Source organism: Lissotriton helveticus, chromosome 12, assembly GCF_964261635.1.
Source record: "Lissotriton helveticus chromosome 12, aLisHel1.1, whole genome shotgun sequence".
In the NCBI taxonomy this organism is placed as follows: Eukaryota; Metazoa; Chordata; class Amphibia; order Caudata; family Salamandridae; genus Lissotriton; species Lissotriton helveticus.
Window position 1 is genome coordinate 12,001,866 of NC_136073.1, and position 19,165 is coordinate 12,021,030.

The window sequence follows — 19,165 nt, forward strand, 5'->3', positions numbered from 1 at the left end:
GAGCCGGAACAGAGCTGGGCACCGAACGCAAGACAATACCGACGATGTAGGAAAGGCCTTTGGGCCTAAAAGAAAGTTTCTATCAAATCCGAACTTGAGTGATCAAATATGCATCCGAACCCAATGGCGGAAAAAAACAATCTGGGGATGAGTCGATGCCCATGTGCACTGTAGTCCAGGGGAGGAGCCACCTATCTCGTTATACTTCGAAGACTCTTCCAGGACAACAATGTGCAATCATCCGGACCCAACACTAGGCGGCGATCTATGCTATAGATATGAATTCATTAGCCCACATGCCTCGAACCAGCAGGTATTAATAGTGATACTTGCATACCTAACGCGGAACTGACCAAGACAACAGACCACCACATGGTCCACCAGTTTAAACCGTTGAGGAAAAAGGAATTTAAAAGTAACAAAGTTGTTAAATGGAAAATTAGTCTGCTTCTGGGACTGCTGAAGACAAATAGGAAAGGAATTTAAAACTGTCTAAGTTTTCACACCCATGTTTTAACTGTCTTTCGACACCAGCGGCATTCCAGCAATACACTTTTGAGACTTTCTTTTGTGATCGGGCTAGCTGTGGCATAAACGGTTAATCACTGGCACTTCTTGTGCCATATGTGACCAAGCATGCTCCAAGGTCCACTGTACTCATAAGGCCACTCAATACCAGCGTTGTGAAGACATCATACATTGTCGTCCTCTAGAATCGGTCTCTTTACTAAACTGTTGTGTGTGCTCAAGGATGGGTCTTAATTGGCCTTCGTTCCCAGACGCAGGAAGTAAAGTACACTTCAGTCCTTTGCCGCTTTCTATTGTTGCTACTTCAATTGTTCCAGTGGAGAGCACTGGTCTTTTCTCATTTACCACTAGATGGTGGAATAATGCACAGCATATGAATCCAGGAAAGATTCACGCAGCAGAACTACAGTAAGCAGCACCCATTTATTTGAGCTTCCAGTGTTACCAACGTCTTCCCTAGTCTGGGACGCGGTCCCCTGGGCGCTTTACTCAGCAGTCACTGGTGGGCCATCAGACCACCTCTATCTCGGATGTCTTCTGGGTGCGTCTTTAAGAAGTCTGTGTGGGGATTGAGGGAATTTCTGCTGAAGGGCCTGAAAGGACCTCCAGCCATGGTCTTCTCTTCGCTGGTGTGTCCCCAGTCGAAAAAGGTGTACATGTTAATGCACAAAAGTGTTGCTTAGTGGAGGGTCTGTCTGTGCAATGGGGGCTTATTAGACCCTTTTTTGTCAACACACATTACAAGCTAATATTGAAAGAAAATGAAATTAAATATACAGTCCCAGCTGCTAGACAGCATAATCAGAAATTCTGACATACATAAAGTGTGCACCTTCCACGAGGGCTGTCTTATTACACTTTTTAAATACCTTATGCAATCTGTCAGCTGTGCTTTTATGGTTGGACAGACTCTGTGCCTAAAGGATGACCAGGGATGGAAGGGATTCCCCCCCATGTGCGAGGCTCCTAGAAGTGCTTCAGAATACATATACACAAGTGTCACAGCACTTACAGAGGGCGTTGGAAAAAATAGAACTTCTTATCACATTATTCTCATTTCTTTTAACCAGAACAAAGGACTGTGTTAATCACTTCTCCACCCTACTACGCTTTGGAACGTATCCCTCAATATCAGACGCTTCAAGGTGGAAAAATATTGGCTTAAAAAAGTGTTGCCTGTGTGGTAGTCATAAGGAAGATCTTATACACTCGATATGTATCTGTCCGAAACTTCATCTAGCACATGTCACTTTGTTAAAGGAAGCCTTCCAGATTAGCGGAATAGGATCTGGCAGCCACGCTATTATTACAGGGCTGGATCCGTCTGACCCGCGGATGAACTGCAAACTGGTTAAGTTTCTTCACATACATGAACAGGCTCTTAAGTTTAAGTCTTCAAGTGAGGGTCTACCCGCTGAAGAATCAATGCCAACCGCAACTAGTCGGCAGGTCTGTCAGCTCAATGACTGAACTTACTGCTTTACATACCAGGCGGGAAGCAATTACGACCAGCAATGGCCTAATGACTTGTAGTACTATAAGAGACCTTGGGCTTGAGCACTTAGTTTAATTTACAATAGGAATAATTTATGAATTAACAAGTGTAAGTTATTACTTGCTGGTTTTTTTCATGTTAATCCACTCAAACTTTTAGAGATCATTTTATAGGGTTTTAGAGAACTTTGACAATCGAAGATCCTTGTTTTATAGTTGTGTGAAATTACATTGTGATGTACTGGGCTGATGAAATAATTTTAATGTATGTTTTTAATCAATGTTAGTATTCATAGAAAAATTGTTTTGGTTTTAATTGACTAAATAAAGAGATCTTCCTCCTCCACCCCTCCATCCAAGAGTCAAAGGTGAACACGCGTACCAACCTTCCATAAGGTTAGGACATGTTTTGGTTGAACTCCTTCAACATTAACACTCAGGAATCTTAGCAAGTCACAAGATACTTCCACAAAGAACAGTTTTATTTTTTTAATTAAATAATTTCAAATAAAATGAACGAAAACATTCAAAACAATACATTACACAATAAAATATAAAGACAATAAAGTAAGTCCACCCACGACCAGGGAACCAAGACGGTGAAGACTGTTGGTCAAACACCTCCCTGGCCCTCTCACCAACAGGCACGCTGCTACCACGCCCCACGTTACAGAAATGGCATAGCCCCTGTTCCGATGATACCAAACCAATTTCTCCATCAATTATAAAGCAATCTCAAGACTCAAACTCGGAGCATGAGCATCTGCAGGTCAAAACGAGGAAACCAAGGAGAGCAAAACATTGGTGGGGGTGAAGAACATCACAGTACAAGCAAACACCCTCCACCAGCACAACTCCCTGCAAAAGTACTCATTAGCCAACCAATCTGCTCAGCGGTCAGCCGCCACCCTAAAATCCCTGAAGCAACACAGGGAAAGAGCAGGAGTCCAATGGCCAACTGGAAACAAAGGTTACATCAAGAAAGTCAACACTAGGGCCGTCAAATGCATCCGACACAGTGGGTGTTAACTAGACAGACACATATGCAAAGTCCTGCTGTACACCACAAGCCCCTGAGACCGCACACCCAAATCCTCGTCCCGCAGCACCTTCAAAACGACATCCTCCTTAGTGCCAGCTTTTTCGTGTCCATTCCTCAGCGCCATGCAAAGAATTCAGGCTGGTCACTACGAGGCGGCTGGAGCCGTGAAACAACTTCTCAAAGTCTGAAGACACGGCTGGGTTTTAAAGATTTTTTTTTTTACAGAAAGCCTTTCTAAGCAGAAGAATCTCCCAGGGGTAAAGCACCAGTTGTGGTGAAAGGAAAGGCTTCCAAACCCAAGTTCATGTTCTAGTTTGGGGGGAAAAGGTTGGTGTCTGTATAGGGAGGTGGTAAGTAGCTTAAGGATCTCCAGTTTGATGCAGTTGGTGTCAGGACTCCTCATTCCCAGAGTCATCTTCGTCATCAAAACAGCTATCACCATCCTCGTCCTCTTCCTCCATGTCATCTTCCTCATAGTAGTCGTCGTAGAAGAGGTCTGAGCCCTCGTCTGGCGCGGGAGCCTTAGTTTTCACGCAGTACTCTGCTAGTGTGGTGGGCACCTTCACTCCATCACGATCAGCATCAGCCTTGGTTGCTTGCACTTGTTTCCTAGAGATGAGCAGCAGTTAAAGGGGTGGGTAGAGGAAGAGGTAAATGTTATACAAGAGGAAAAAGTACTGATTAATTCACACAACATTGCACACTGGCTGTTAATAGCAAACCACAGTTAAATGTCAATTTGGTCAAAATTACAAACAGTATCTGGGCGCTGGACCAAAAATGTCAGCTGTTGCAATGTGCTACTTAATGCAGGGGGGAATACCCTTTACAAGGCAGTCGCTACAGCGGCCTCAGGACTTAGTCGTTCACGGTGTGTGCAAGTACCACAGGGTGGATTCAGATGCCAAACAAGACCATCATCACACACCCTCTAGGGCACAGCTAGGTAAGGGCTCTCATCACTATTCTGTTTTGAACCACATGGTGCACTAAACAAATAGCCAGCACTTTTAAAGTCTACATCAGGTCACAAACACTCACAGATCTGGGCCTGGCATTTATACCAGCCCATCATTTCCAAAGCACTAAATGCATAAGCATCTGAAAGGCAAATCGAAAAAATGTCTAGGCCCTGTTTATCAATTTTCTTTGGTGCAAGATACACAGCCTAGGAGGATTTATTTCACAAGTGGGACATTTCAGTGTAAGTTGACAATAAATCTTATGCCACCTGAAGCCTGGTGCACAAATCGCACAGAAAAAAGCCTACGTCAGTGCTCAATAGATGACGTCACTTAGGCTCCTTCTCAGGGTGTTCATGGATGAAAAGCCTCGGGTGTCGATAGTTTATTATCTCCAAAGGTGCTCACGTTTAACAAAAGTTAAAGTTCTTCAGGCAGAAGACTGTTCCTCAATGGACGCAACAACGCATACTGTGTGAACTGCTTTCAGTCCGCTCCTCAGCGTAGATATGCAAACTTTGGTAAATGGCATGGGAAGCAACAGGTACAACGTGGCAGAGTCTTGTGTGCAACATCGGAGACAAGCCAGGGTACCACTTAGATGTGCATTAAGAGGATCCTAGGTTAGGAGTAATAAGACGGATAGTATGTTAACGAAGGCCACTACAACAGGGGAAGTACCACAGACCCGACCAATGCGCTGCTGCCGACTGGCCTGTAAGTGTTGTGCGGACAGGAGCAGCTCTGCTGTCTGGACTATACATGTGAGCATGGGATACTTGCACTGCTGCATGCACTGTGCCTAGTCTGCATACGAGGACGCCTTCACTTGCACAGATGTATAACGCAAGAGTTCATCGCTTCAAATACATGGACAATTCATAGCAGGAGAACTTGAGGAAAAGACAGATACTAGACCAGCACCATACGGACCATGACCCTCAGAGTTTGCTGCTTGCCTCACCTGATGATGTCTGCATACTCGCGATCACGGCCTTTGCTGTCCTTCCACTTCCTGTACATGACCGAGGCGTCCACGTTTGCTGGCGAGAAGGTGTTTGGCTCATTCAGTAAAGAGATGACGCTAAGCAGGATGGTTCTGGGGGACAGACAGAGGATAGAGGGAATTAGAGAGGGTCCCCCTAAGTGGAACGCGTGCAAGCAATCAGGTCCTTAGTCCTTGTACCTCGAATACAAAGCCAAAATTAGATTACAAGGAGAGGATAAAAAATGGGTTTCCGGTGATGAGCCAACCAGATGCTGTCGATAGTCATTATCGTTTCCAATAACCAATAAAATGCTGATGCGCACTGAGGTTTACCCACACATTCAGAGGTTTTACAGACCACATGTTACAGTTGGACGTGCAAGCAAAGAGCTCCTCACTGACACCTTTTATTTCGAGTAGCAATTGTTTTTCTTGCCATAAACGGAGTACTGAAAAATAACAGCAAATGCAGAGACCTGCAAGTCCAGCATGGAACCATATTGAGATACAAATGTTGGTTGCGATACATGCACCAATAACAAACCAAATATATAAGAAAGGGAGAAAAGAAAGGAGTAAGAAAATAACCTAAAGAAGGAGCAAAGAAAGGGGAAGAAAAATAAAGAAAATATGTGAGAGAAGACTGAACTACAAAGCATAGAAGAGAAGGTCGGTCAGGCGAAACTCAAGGATAGTAATGCTGGGGAGGGGTGCAAGGACAGTGATGAGGAAAAAACAAGATTCAATGCGAATTAGGGTGGGGGGCTTCCAGTAGAAAGAGGGACCATGTGAAGAAAAATATCTCCTTTATCCATTAAATTGTAAATGGCCATTTCATAGGATGCAGTCTTGCCCACTTCTGTGAGCAATTTATCATTCGACTGCAATTGGGGAGAAGGCCAATGTCGCAGAATACAGATCTTGCGACAGGCAGGTCAGCTCGGAAAGAACCGCTAAGTCATGGAGGAGAATTAAGGGGGTCTGAAAGTGGCTGGGGAAATCCACAGACTCCCTGAGCGTAGACCCCCAGAAGGGGCGAGGTCAAATATGAACAATATCACAGGCTGCGTGATCGCATCGCCAGCAGGCCGACAGAGGGCGAAATCAAGCAAAATCAACTCGTGCTGGGGTCCAATACCAGCCCTGAAGAATCTTAAACAGACTAAACTTCATCCGTGCCTCACGGACACCTCGTTCCAGGCCTCCGAAAGTTCATTCCATTCTTCCTCATCATATTCCACCTGAAGGCGAGCCTGGCAGGTGGTCCTGAGGCTAGCTAATTGTGGTTGAGAGTAAAGGTGGCAAATCAGGAGATTGTAGAATCCGAACAGCACGCCTTTAAGATAAGAAAGCACAGAGGAACAGTGGATGGTCGTGGGTTGGGTACACAGTTTGCTTAGCAGGCAGTGGCGTAGCTGTGTACAGCGACACTTGTGTATACAGCAGGCCAAATTCATCCTGTAGCATCTCAAAGGACTCGAGTTTGCCACAGGAGAGGAGTCAGGATACCAACTCTGCACCAGGGGCTCCAATCAAATATGGCCCTGCCAATGCGGATATTAGTTTTGTTCCAGAGGAGAGATGTGTCACGGAGATGCGTGTCCACCAAAGAGAGCTTGTGAGCCCACATCCATGTGTACATGGATTTCAGCATGGGGTTGGGGGACGCAGTGGGGGGGCAAGGAAGATAGAGAGACCAAAGTCCCAACGAAGCCTTGTGGAAAATGCATTCGATCGCGTCCCATAACAGGAATCTTTGACTCAGAGGTGCATATACTCCATTTGTGTCAAATGTAAGGCTAGACAGTACTGCTCCACAGAAGGCAGCCCCAGTCCCCCTACTAATCTATGGCTGAAAAGCTTTCGAATCGCCAGACACAGTCTCCTGAACCATAGAAGAAGGCCTTAATAGTCTTATCCAGGGTTCTCCAAAGCCTATCCTGGAGGGCCAGATCTATTCCAGATTTTTAGCATATCCCCATTTAGATAAATGCAGTCATCCTAAAAATCTGAAATGGATCTGGCCCTCCAGGACCAACTTTGGAGAAGGAATATGCTACTTACCAGTATGCATCTGTTCTTGGCATGTAGAGCTGCAGAGTTGTACACTTCGCAATAGATCGCCACCTGGTGTTGGGCTCGGATGATTGCAGGTTGTTGTCTTCTTGGAAGAAGCCTTTGTAGTCACGAGATAGGTGACTCCTCCCTTGGACAATACTGCGCATGGTCATCGACTCCATCCTCAGATTGTTTTTCGCTATTATGGGAAGTGATGGAGTTAGTAGAAGTAAAGAGAAAGGATGTCCATGCGTGTACATCCAAGTAAGAGGAGTACTGGAACGGATACAAGTTCCGGGGAGGCGGGAGGGGGCGTGTACAACTCTGCAGCTCTATTTATTTTATTTATTTATAACATTTCTAAAGCGCGCAAATACCTTCCGGTGTCTCGGCGCTACATGCCAAGAACAGATGCATACTGGTAAGTAACATACTCCGTTCGAGGCATATGAGCTGCAGATTGTACACTTAGCAACGATTGTGCAGCAGTGTCTCCCCTAGCGGTGGTTGCTTGTATCCGTTGCAGCATACTGAAATAGTGTTTTAAGGACAGCTTCGCCTACTGCCGCTTGCTGCTTGGTCTGCACGTCAACACAATAGTGTTTAGTGAAGGTGTGTGGTGTAGACCATGTTGCTGCTTTGCATATGTCCTCTAGTGGTATGTTTCCTAAGAAACGAAAATTAGTAATGGGAGAGGCACTCCAATTTTTTGAAATTAATTGATTGCTGAACTTATCGTAACATATTTCTCTAAGCGTGCTGCAGAGGAGGACGCAATGCCCATACTGCGCCGAAAAGACAAAACATGAAAAAATCAAGCTAAACAGCTTGCCCTCTGCGCACTGTGGCTGTTCCCCTTTGGGTTTCTGTATAGTTACTCTAAACAATTTACTTTCAAAATTCAAAAAAGAAAACGACACAAGCTGTGATTTCAGTCACATTCAATTGTATTATTGATCCATAATCACATATATATGTAACACTTATATTGGTTGAATGAATAAATTCATTAAGTCTTGATGTTATAATCACATCTATATGACTTTCATCTTACAAATTATGGCCACAAGTTGTCATGCCCAATGCATTTCGGGCCCCGCGGCCCTTCGTCGGGGGCAATACCTGAAAAGAGACATAAATCTTATTGTTGCTACATGTACTGGTCTTACATCGTACAGTTGTGCAATATGCCACAATGAGTTTTTAGCATGTAAAAACGTACATCGATACCAAATTAATGAAATGGGAAATGCGTTTAAGAAAACTATAATGAACCATGGTCATGAGTATACATGTGCAAAATAAAAATATGCATAATGCCACATTGAAATAACACGTTGAAAATGCATTCAAAAACATGTAGTTGGTTGAATAACCCTTATTATGTGAAATGACTCACTTGTGCCACCTGAAGCAATGCCGGAAAATTGGGGGTTCTGTGAGGTGTTTATATTGAGAGCGTGGTAAGTCAGGTCTGTGTTTTTCAGTTTACTGAAAAAATGATAAAGAAACATGTGAGAATGCACCTGCTCAAATACGGGTGAAATGAACGTGCCGGTTTAGACCCTGGAAAATCACACTCACATGAGGCTTTACTGTGATGTCAAAATATGGCAAGCACGAATATGTCGACGATCACGTGAAAAACAATTAGTGCGCCCGACCTAAAGGAAACAGAATGAGCCACGATTTAGAAAAACTCGTTCTTATCGATTCAATCGAGCTCCGCTTTGAACCATGTCCGATACACTATGAAACACACTCTTCACTTAGTTAAACCATTTCCATGATTCGAACCAACATAATCTCGGACTGACCTTCCTGTTTGTCCAACTGTAACACGCAGACTCTAATCGGTCATCACTTTTCCATTTACAACTTGGCACAACTGTCTAGAAGAATGAAACGGCAAAACTGAAAAAGCGCTTTCATATAATTACGTGATTCGTCCTGCCCCAAAATCAGTGCAAAAGTACCTGAAAGCATCGACGATACACTTCAACCAAGCCGGACTGTTACCATCATACAATCTTTCCGCCCTGACATAGCGCGACGCCGTTAAATGACGTGACTCTTGGAAAATAAAAATAAATGACGGACCAAACGATAGAACGAAAAAAGCATGGAACCATGGACAAACCTAGGGGTCAATGACTGCAAAACTCAGGAAGCGCCATTTTGTAATGGGAAGGTGTGTGTATTAGCGGGGTCATATTGGAAATAATGTAAATAATTTTCCAAAACAGCATTTCCACATGGTAACAGAACAAAATACATAAATACAGTTCTACAATACGAAATCAACTATCCTTCTGCATAGTGATTGTGCAGTTCTCATAGAAAACAAGTAAGGTCCACTCGATCATTGATCCCTTTGGGATCTTGTGTCTGTAATCTTCGAATCCAGAATATTTCCCTCTGTAAAAGAGTCTTAGTGAGACATTTACCCGGTGACGGGGTAACCACTTCGAGGATCTGGAATTTCACCTGCGCTATAGTGTGTCTGTGGTTCTCCCAGTGTGTGGCCAAACTACTCTTGGGGTTCTTGTTTCTGATAGTACTCTTGTGTTCCGAAATACGGATTTTAATTTTTCTTTCGGTCTTGCCTATGTACAAAAGTCCGCATGGGCACTTAATGGCATATATTACATTGGCTGTGTTGCAATCTGCACTGATTCTAACTGGAATTGTTTCTCCTGTGTGGGGATGCTTTACACTGTCAGTCACGATAACATTATTGCAGTGAACACAGTTTTGACATTTTTTCATGCCCTTGTAGGTTTTGGGTGTAATCATAGGATGACGTTTCAACATTTCTTTAACGTTTCTTGAACGTTTGTAAGCAAAAATGGGCTTATCGCAAAACAACCCTTTGAAATCAGTCTCATGCCTCAGTAATTCCCAATGTGAAATGATGCTCTGTTTGATCTCATTTGAACTAGTGGAGTATTTAGAGACAAATACCTGACGATGTTGTTGCTTTTTCGCTTTCGTGATAAGGAGATTCCCGCGGTAATTTTTCAGTCTTATCCTTTGCTATTTCTAGCACAGTAGGAGGATACCTTTTGGATGCGTATTTGGTTATGATGGTGTTCAGATTGGTTTGAAACGTTTCTGCTTGTGAACAGATTCTTTTGGCTCGTAACATCATAGAATAAGGTAAATTGTTAATGAGATTCCTAGAATGGAAACTGTTGTACATAAGGGCCGTGTTCTTATCAGTCACCTTGTGGTATACTTCAGTTTGTATAGTGTTGTCCTCTATTTTCACAAGTACATCCAGAAATGCAATCTCTTTTTGTTGTATGTTACAAGTGAATTGAATGTTCTCATCATACAAATTCATTTGAGCAATTTTATGTTCCAGCCTTTCTTTCGTATTTTGCCAGATCAAGAAAATATCGTCGATATATCACAAGGTGACTGATAAGAACACGGCCCTTATGTACAACAGTTTCCATTCTAGGAATCTCATTAACAATTTACCTTATTCTATGATGTTACGAGCCAAAAGAATCTGTTCACAAGCAGAAACGTTTCAAACCAATCTGAACACCATCATAACCAAATACGCATCCAAAAGGTATCCTCCTACTGTGCTAGAAATAGCAAAGGATAAGACTGAAAAATTACCGCGGGAATCTCTACTTATCGCGAAAAAGCAACAACATCGTCAGGTATTTGTCTCTAAATACTCCACTAGTTCAAATGAGATCAAACAGAGCATCATTTCACATTGGGAATTACTGAGGCATGAGACTGATTTCAAAGGGTTGTTTTGCGATAAGCCCATTTTTGCTTACAAACGTTCAAGAAACATTAAAGAAATGTTGAAACGTCATCCTATGATTACACCCAAAACCTACAAGGGCATGAAAAAATGTCAAAACTGTGTTCACTGCAATAATGTTATCGTGACTGACAGTGTAAAGCATCCCCACACAGGAGAAACAATTCCAGTTAGAATCAGTGCAGATTGCAACACAGCCAATGTAATATATGCCATTAAGTGACCATGCGGACTTTTGTACATAGGCAAGACCGAAAGAAAAATTAAAATCCGTATTTCGGAACACAAGAGTACTATCAGAAACAAGAACCCCAAGAGTAGTTTGGCCACACACTGGGAGAACCACAGACACACTATAGCGCAGGTGAAATTCCAGATCCTCGAAGTGGTTACCCCGTCACCGGGTAAATGTCTCACTAAGACTCTTTTACAGAGGGAAATATTCTGGATTCGAAGATTACAGACACAAGATCCCAAAGGGATCAATGATCGAGTGGACCTTACTTGTTTTCTATGAGAACTGCACAATCACTGTATGCAGAAGGATAGTTGATTTCGTATTGTAGAACTGTATTTATGTATTTTGTTCTGTTACCATGTGGAAATGCTGTTTTGGAAAATTATTTACATTATTTCCAATATGACCCCGCTAATACACACACCTTCCCATTACAAAATGGCGCTTCCTGAGTTTTGCAGTCATTGACCCCTAGGTTTGTCCATGGTTCCATGCTTTTTTCGTTCTATCGTTTGGTCCGTCATTTATTTTTATTTTCCAAGAGTCACGTCATTTAACGGCGTCGCGCTATGTCAGGGCGGAACGATTTTATGATGGTAACAGTCCGGCTTGGTTGAAGTGTATCGTCGATGCTTTCAGGTACTTTTGCACTGATTTTGGGGCAGAACGAATCACGTAATTATATGAAAGCGCTTTTTCAGTTTTGCCGTTTCATTCTTCTAGACAGTTGTGCCAAGTCGTAAATGGAAAAGTGATGACCGATTAGAGTCTGCGTGTTACAGTTGGACAAACAGGAAGGTCAGTCCGAGATTATGTTGGTTCGAATCATGGAAATGGTTTAACTAAGTGAAGAGTGTGTTTCATAGTGTATCGGACATGGTTCAAAGCGGAGCTCGATTGAATCGATAAGAACGAGTTTTTCTAAATCGTGGCTCATTCTGTTTCCTTTAGGTCGGGCGCACTAATTGTTTTTCACGTGATCGTCGACATATTCGTGCTTGCCATATTTTGACATCACAGTAAAGCCTCATGTGAGTGTGATTTTCCAGGGTCTAAACCGGCACGTTCATTTCACCCGTATTTGAGCAGGTGCATTCTCACATGTTTCTTTATCATTTTTTCAGTAAACTGAAAAACACAGACCCGACTTACCACGCTCTCAATATAAACACCTCACAGAACCCCCAATTTTCCGGCATTGCTTCAGGTGGCACAAGTGAGTCATTTCACATAATAAGGGTTATTCAACCAACTACATGTTTTTGAATGCATTTTCAACGTGTTATTTCAATGTGGCATTATGCATATTTTTATTTTGCACATGTATACTCATGACCATGGTTCATTATATTTTTCTTAAACGCATTTCCCATTTCATTAATTTGGTATCGATGTACGTTTTTACATGCTAAAAACTCATTGTGGCATATTGCACAACTGTACGATGTAAGACCAGTACATGTAGCAACAATAAGATTTATGTCTCTTTTCAGGTATTGCCCCCGACGAAGGGCCGCGGGGCCCGAAATGCATTGGGCATGACAACTTGTGGCCATAATTTGTAAGATGAAAGTCATATAGATGTGATTATAACATCAAGACAATGAATTTATTCATTCAACCAATATAAGTGTTACATATATATTTGTGATTATGGATCAATAATACAATTGAATGCGACTGAAATCACAGCTTGTGTCGTTTTCTTTTTTGAATTTTGAAAGTAAATTGTTTAGAGTAACTATACAGAAACCCAAAGGTGAACAGCCACAGTGCGCAGAGGGCAAGCTGTTTAGCTTGATTTTTTCATGTTTCCTAAGAAAGCCATAGAGGTTCCTAGTTTGCGAGTGGAGTGCGCTCTAGGAGGAACTGTTAGTGTACGTTTAGCTTTTTGATAGCATATTTGAATACACTTTACAATCCATCTGGCAATTCATCCTTTAGAGATGGGATTGCCTTTGTGTGGGGAAGAGAAAGATACAAATAGTGGTTTTGTCTTACTGAAGGATTTAGTCCTGTCTGTGTAGCATAGAAGAGCTCTTCTAACATCTAATGTGTGTAAAGCCCTTTCCGCAACAGAGTCTGGTTTTTGAAAAAACACTGGTAACTCTGATTGGTTAAGGTGAAAAGGAGTAATCACTTTTGGCAGGAATTTTGGATTGGGTGTAAGAACCACTTTGTTAGGGTGTATTTGAAAAAATGGTTCTTCTATTGTGAATGCTTGTATTTCACTAACTCTTCTGAGAGAGGTGATGGCAACAAGGAAGGCAGTTTTCCATGTCAGGAATTGCAATTCACACTTGTGTAAAGGCTCAAACGGGGGTCCCATGAGTCTTGTAAGGACCACGTTTAGGTTCCATACTGGTGCAGGTGGTAACCTAGGTGGGATTATTAGTTTTAATCCTTCCATAAATGCTTTTATTGCAGGTACTCTAAACAGACCCTCCAGCTTATCGCGATTTCGCGATTTGCAAAAAAAATCGCGAAATCGGCCGATCTCGGGAAATGCCGCGATATTTGCATAATTCCCGCGAAATTTGCCGTTTCCGCCCGTTCGCCGTTTCCGTCTTAAAAAGGAGCGCGAGGCACCTCACCAACCAGGTCACGCCCCCGAAAGCAATATATAGGACCTGTTGAAAATATTTATTTTCCATGGTGTGTTCTTTTAACCACCCAATAGGACCTGCTGAAAAAACGTCTTTTCCATGGTGGGTTCTTTTAACCACCTAAGGTTGGAGAAGCCCCGCTCTTCTAATCTCCCACCCGCTCATCGCAGGGATCTGAAAACTTACTTTTTGCACTCTGAAAACTAAGGTCATTTTAGAGAGGCTGCCGGTTTTACCATTTGAAGAAAGAACACCCTGTTAAGCCTTCTGCCTGTCCGAGGGTTCCCCATGCATTTGGAAAAATCACATCTGTTTTGCACGACCTTAACTTACAGCTTCCGAACATTTTACCTCAAAATTGAACAACGAATCATAGCCCCAGCCTGTTGCATTATACATGTATGGAACATTCTGGAGCAGAGGGTGGATCCTTTCATTACGTCATAAAATGGGGACATGGGCAGGGGGGCACGCCTGCTAAATACATTATTATACCGGTGCCAAAAAACAGTATTGCTGAACCGAGTCGAATTTCAGGTAAGAAGGTGGTCTTTCGTCCAACTTTAAACATATTTGTTTGTTTAAATGCTGCTCAAGTCAAGCGGATATTTCTGTCTGCAAAGTAAATATACGCCATTAACATTCCTTCGCAAAGTTTGTGGTCGCCAATTAGGAAACCAGAACTTGCTCTTCGTCGGTTTTATTTCATGCTACCCTCCCTGTGACATGAACATCTATTAAATACATTACCCAGTAGGGCAGATACTTTATACTGGTAAGCAGTGGTTAATTTGTAAAACACCACAGAAGCTAGAGTAGCACAGATGTTAAAATGGAAAGGTCTATAGAAAATACTAAATTCAGTTTTTCTTTCTTTACCAAGCATGCGAGAGCCCCAACTCTTCTTCTCTAACAATTTCACCAGCGCTCCATGTTGTCAAATAACTCAAACAGTAAGATATCTGTGTTTGGTGTTGCAAAAACCCCAAAATAAACTGCCGCTAAATTTCCATTTTTGTGCCGCTAAATTTTCATTTTTGTGCCGCTAAATTTGCCAATCCATGCCGCTATATCCTGGGGGGTCGGTCTAAAGAGAGATAGATGCTGTCTACTTTGTAAATATGCTGCAATTGCTGCTACATGAAGTCGTATGGAAGAGTAAGCCAAGTTGGACCTTTGTAGGTGTAGAAGGTAGCACATAATATTTTGGATGGAAACATCCAATGGGTCAATGTGATTGTTGTTACAGTATATTGCATATCTTTTCCACTTAGCAGCATAGCATGCTCTAGTGGTGGGTCTTCTAGCTTCTTTAATTACATTCATACAGTCTGGTGGTAGGTTTAAGTAGCCAAACTCTAAGACCTCAGGAGCCAGATCGACAAATTCAGTTGGCTTGGTTCTGGGTGTCTTATTTCTCCATGGTTCTGTGTTAACAGGGATGGTGTGAGCTGTAATTTCTGATGTGGAACCAGTGAGAGATCTAGTAGCGTGGTGAACCATGGCGGTCGTGCCCATGTGGGGGCCACTAGTATTAGTTTGAGAGACTGTTGTCTGAGCTTGCGTACTACTAGTGGAATGAGTGGGAGAGGCGGAAAAGCGTACGCAAATCTGCCTGACCAGTTCATCCATATTGCATTCCCCTCCGACCGTGGGTGTGGAAACCTGCCAGCGAAGGGTGGGCATTTTGCGTTTTCGTGGGTAGCAAACATCTATTTGTGGCTGCCCCCACCTTTGGAAAAATGGTTTGAGAACCTGTGGGTGCAACTCCCATTCGTGAATCTGTTGTGACTGACGACTCAACAGATCTGCTATCGGATTGTGAATTCCTGGGAGGTGTTCTACAGTCAGGTGTATGTTTTGAGGGATGGCCAATCTCCAAATGTTCTGTGCAGAGGGTCGAGAGGGGACGTCGCTAAAGGCTCCAATGAGAGGAGAAATAGCAGGAGAGAGAATGGGCAACCCTCACAGGTAACCCTGCGGACTAGGAAGGGGTCAGGAAGAAAGCACCCACAATTGACCTGCACCGAGGGGGTAGTCATAGAGACATCTCACTCTGGAGATGAAGTCATCACCGAGGCCAAATTTCTGGAGCGCAGCAAACAGGTAATCCCGTTCTAGCCCTTCAAAAGACTTCTGTGCATCCAGCGATAGCGCTAAGGCCTTATCCAGGAATCTCCACTTCTAGCCAGACTGCATGAGCTAACATGCAAAGATGGTTGCGTGACGAGCTGCCTGGGACAAACCTCACCTGTGCATGGTGAACAAAGAGGGGGGACTCGCTCGAGGCAGGGAGTTAGAATGCTGGCCGGTACCTTCACATCCCCATTGAGCAGGGATATGGGGAGAAAACCGCCACGAAGGAGAGGGTTCTTTCCTTATTTGAGTAGGACCGAAACAGCACCCTGCTGGACAGTAAATCCAAGGGGCCAGAGCGCTCCGCCGCAGCAAAGGCCTCATGGAAACGGTCCACCACCTCGGAAGTGGTCCACTTGTAAAACTTAGCCGGGAAGCCGTCCTCTCCTGGGGCTTTGTGATACGGTAGATCCAGGATGGCCTTCTCTATCTTCTCCTTGGTGATCGTACTCTGAAGCAGCTGTCTGATGTCTTCTGAGAGGCACTGTAAGCGAATACCATCAGGGAAGGCATTCGTCTGAGTTGGTCCCTGGACAATAGAACGTCTTATCCAACCTTACTCTGACTCCAACCTTGAATGTTCACTTTCCTACACATCCTGAAAATGGACCAGGCCAACAGGTGGGGCAGGTCTTCAGCAGGAAGCTCTTCATCATCACATGCCACCATATCCGAGCATACGAAGAGAAGAGAGTGCTGGAGAGATGCTGTGAACCCCTACTTCACTGTTCTATTACTTAAAAGGTTGGGGCGGCAGAGCTCAGGATTGAGGCACACACTGAGGCATGCATGGACATTAGTGCAGGGATAGTCAGGGATGCTTCAAGGATAGAGGTGCTCTGGCAGGGATGAGCCATTGCCCAGTACATGACATGAAAAAAATACTGCAAGTCAGGGTGTTTTGGAAGACCTGCAGGGGAATAATAGCTGTGAAGGTGTGCAGTGTCAGAACTGAGATGGCCGGCCGTAATGCACAGGCACAGACAAGACAGGCTTGCAGATTGTCAGAACGGAGGCACCGTGGAAGATCTAGGAGGTAAAGCAAGAACCCATCAAGGATGCCACAAATGAGCAGACGTCTGCTTTGGCAGAGGCAAAAGGTGGCATTGTCCTGGGCATGGGTGGAGTAGTTCACCACTAAGGTGATGAAGTGGAGCTGTGCAGGGGCGCTGAACTGGGCAACCACAGAGCCTTCCAGTGTTACGGTAATCTGGCAGAGCTCTAAAGGGGCACAGCGCTGGGCAAGGGTGGCACAGTCCAGTATGAATACGATCTGGCAAGGCTCTGCAGGCTGCAGTGCCGTATTGCTCTACCCCACACAACCGTATGTTATATGGTGCTGATCATTCTGTTGTCGTTACGTGCAAACCTTAATAAAAACAGAGCAGACCGTGAAGATAGTGGAGCACAGTGAGGAGTCATCCAAAGTCTTCAAGGTGCATTCTTTTCTACAGCGATGACAAGTGGCAGTAGGGGATCTCTGATCCAGCAAAACACAGCATAAAATGAAGACTGCCTTTCAGTGTGTTTTGTGGACAGGATTATTGTATGGGGAAGAGAGACTCTGACCAGTCAGTCACTCGTTGGGCGGAGAACTCTGCTGAGAAGAACCCTGCTACGGAGTATATCTAGCACCCCCAGGTCCAAGCGAAGGCCCTCACCTGACGTTCTGTGTAGGGTTCCACCTCTCGGAAGGCAGCTCTCCGCTCTGAGGGTCATCCACAGGGGGGTGCAGGATAGAAATGCAAACATCTCCATTCTAGAACAAGGCAAACAAAGAGACATTAGCCCTCCTATACATCACTTGTGGGGGAAAAAAACAGCACATGGATGATGAAAACCGGACTTAGCCTAACTTGCAACTTGACAACAATGTAATTTGTGCACTGTTTATAGGGGTGTTTAAGTAAAACATCTGTCTTGCAGAGGTCCTACTGTGTGAGGAATCGGAGCTTGCAGAGACAGTCTGAAGAGACCACCGGATTACATGATGTGTTCTGGCACTATGTAGATTAAAATCAAGCAAACACAGGCCGAGGAGGCAGACGTGCTCATTGTGTGGATAATCAGAATAACTTGTGAAGTGGGCACGGTAATGTATATTAACTGTGTTAAGCAAGTATTGCTACGCCTATACCAGCCTGAGATTCTGTGTACATGTGGCGTGAAGGGCTGATGATTATGTCCTGTGTGTAAAGGGGGGGGGGGGGAAGAGGTCTACTACGTGGACAGGGAGATAGGTGTATATATCCTGTGTGGATAGGGAGAGGTGTATATATATCCTGTGTGGATAGAGAGAGGATGTACATATCCTGTGTGGATAGAGAGAGGATGTACATATCCTGTGTGGATAGAGAGAGGGTGTATGCACTGTGTGGATAGGGAGAGAGTTGAAGATCTGTGTGGATAGAAAGGAGCATATATCCTGTGTGGATTGGGAGAGAGGTGTATACGTTATGTATGGAGAGGGAGATGTACATATCCTGTGTGGATATACAGAGAGGTGTACAAGTCCTGTGTGAACAGGAAGAGAGGTGTATATTTCCTGTGAGGATCGGGAGACAGGTATATATATCCCTTGTTGATAGGGAGAGAGGTGTATATACATCCTGTGTGGATAGGAAAAGCGGAGTATGAATCCTGTGTGGATAGGGAGAGGTTATATTTCCGGAATGACCAGGGAGAGAGTTGTACATATCCTGTGTGGATAGAGAGAGAAGTGTATATTCCCTGAGTAGGTAGGGAGATAGGTGTATATGTCCTGTGTAGATGGAGAGAGGTGTATAGGTTTTCTGTGTGGACAGGGAGAGAGGTGTATATGTATTTATGGATAGGGAGAGGTGTATATCCCATGTGGCTGGATAGAGGTGTGTGTATATATATATATATATATATATCATGTGTGCATGGAGAGATAGGAGATTATTCCCTGAGTGCATGAAGTGCTCAGAGCAGGCATGGAGTTCTTACTGCAATGTTTTTGGTGTCCTGTGAGGGCATGGATAAGAGCAATCATATATGAGACTAATTACAGTACTTTTTAGGGACAGTGGCTGGGAAGAGATCATTTTTCAACTTGGTTCTAAGGATACAAACAAACGCTTACTTCCTCAAAATGGGAACCTCTTGACACCAAGCTCTAGATATCCACATCCCCAAATATCACCAAATATAAACAAATCCTTTGATAGGAAACATTGTAACCATAGGTTAACAAGAAACATGCAACCGTTTCCGTATCAAGTGGGATCTGCGTACAACACTGGAATGCATTCATTCGTCATACATACAGTTTTTGAACAGCGGATAACATTAGGGAAAAT

General features: G+C 43.8%; 1 protein-coding gene across 1 annotated transcript in view; it reads right to left on the minus strand.

Moving 5' to 3' along the window:
- Window positions 1–2,496: 2,496 nt before the first annotated feature.
- The window catches only part of CDC34 (cell division cycle 34, ubiquitin conjugating enzyme), a 46,285-nt gene continuing 29,616 nt past the window's right edge, over window positions 2,497–19,165 (minus strand). Inside the window, exons 3-5 of the mRNA XM_078670793.1 lie at window positions 17,504–17,601; window positions 4,991–5,125; window positions 2,497–3,673 (exon numbers count right to left, since the gene is read on the minus strand). Of these exons, the coding sequence (XP_078526919.1) occupies window positions 3,454–3,673; window positions 4,991–5,125; window positions 17,504–17,601 (453 nt within the window). The 3' untranslated portion in view covers window positions 2,497–3,453. The remainder of the gene's footprint in view (window positions 3,674–4,990; window positions 5,126–17,503; window positions 17,602–19,165) is intronic.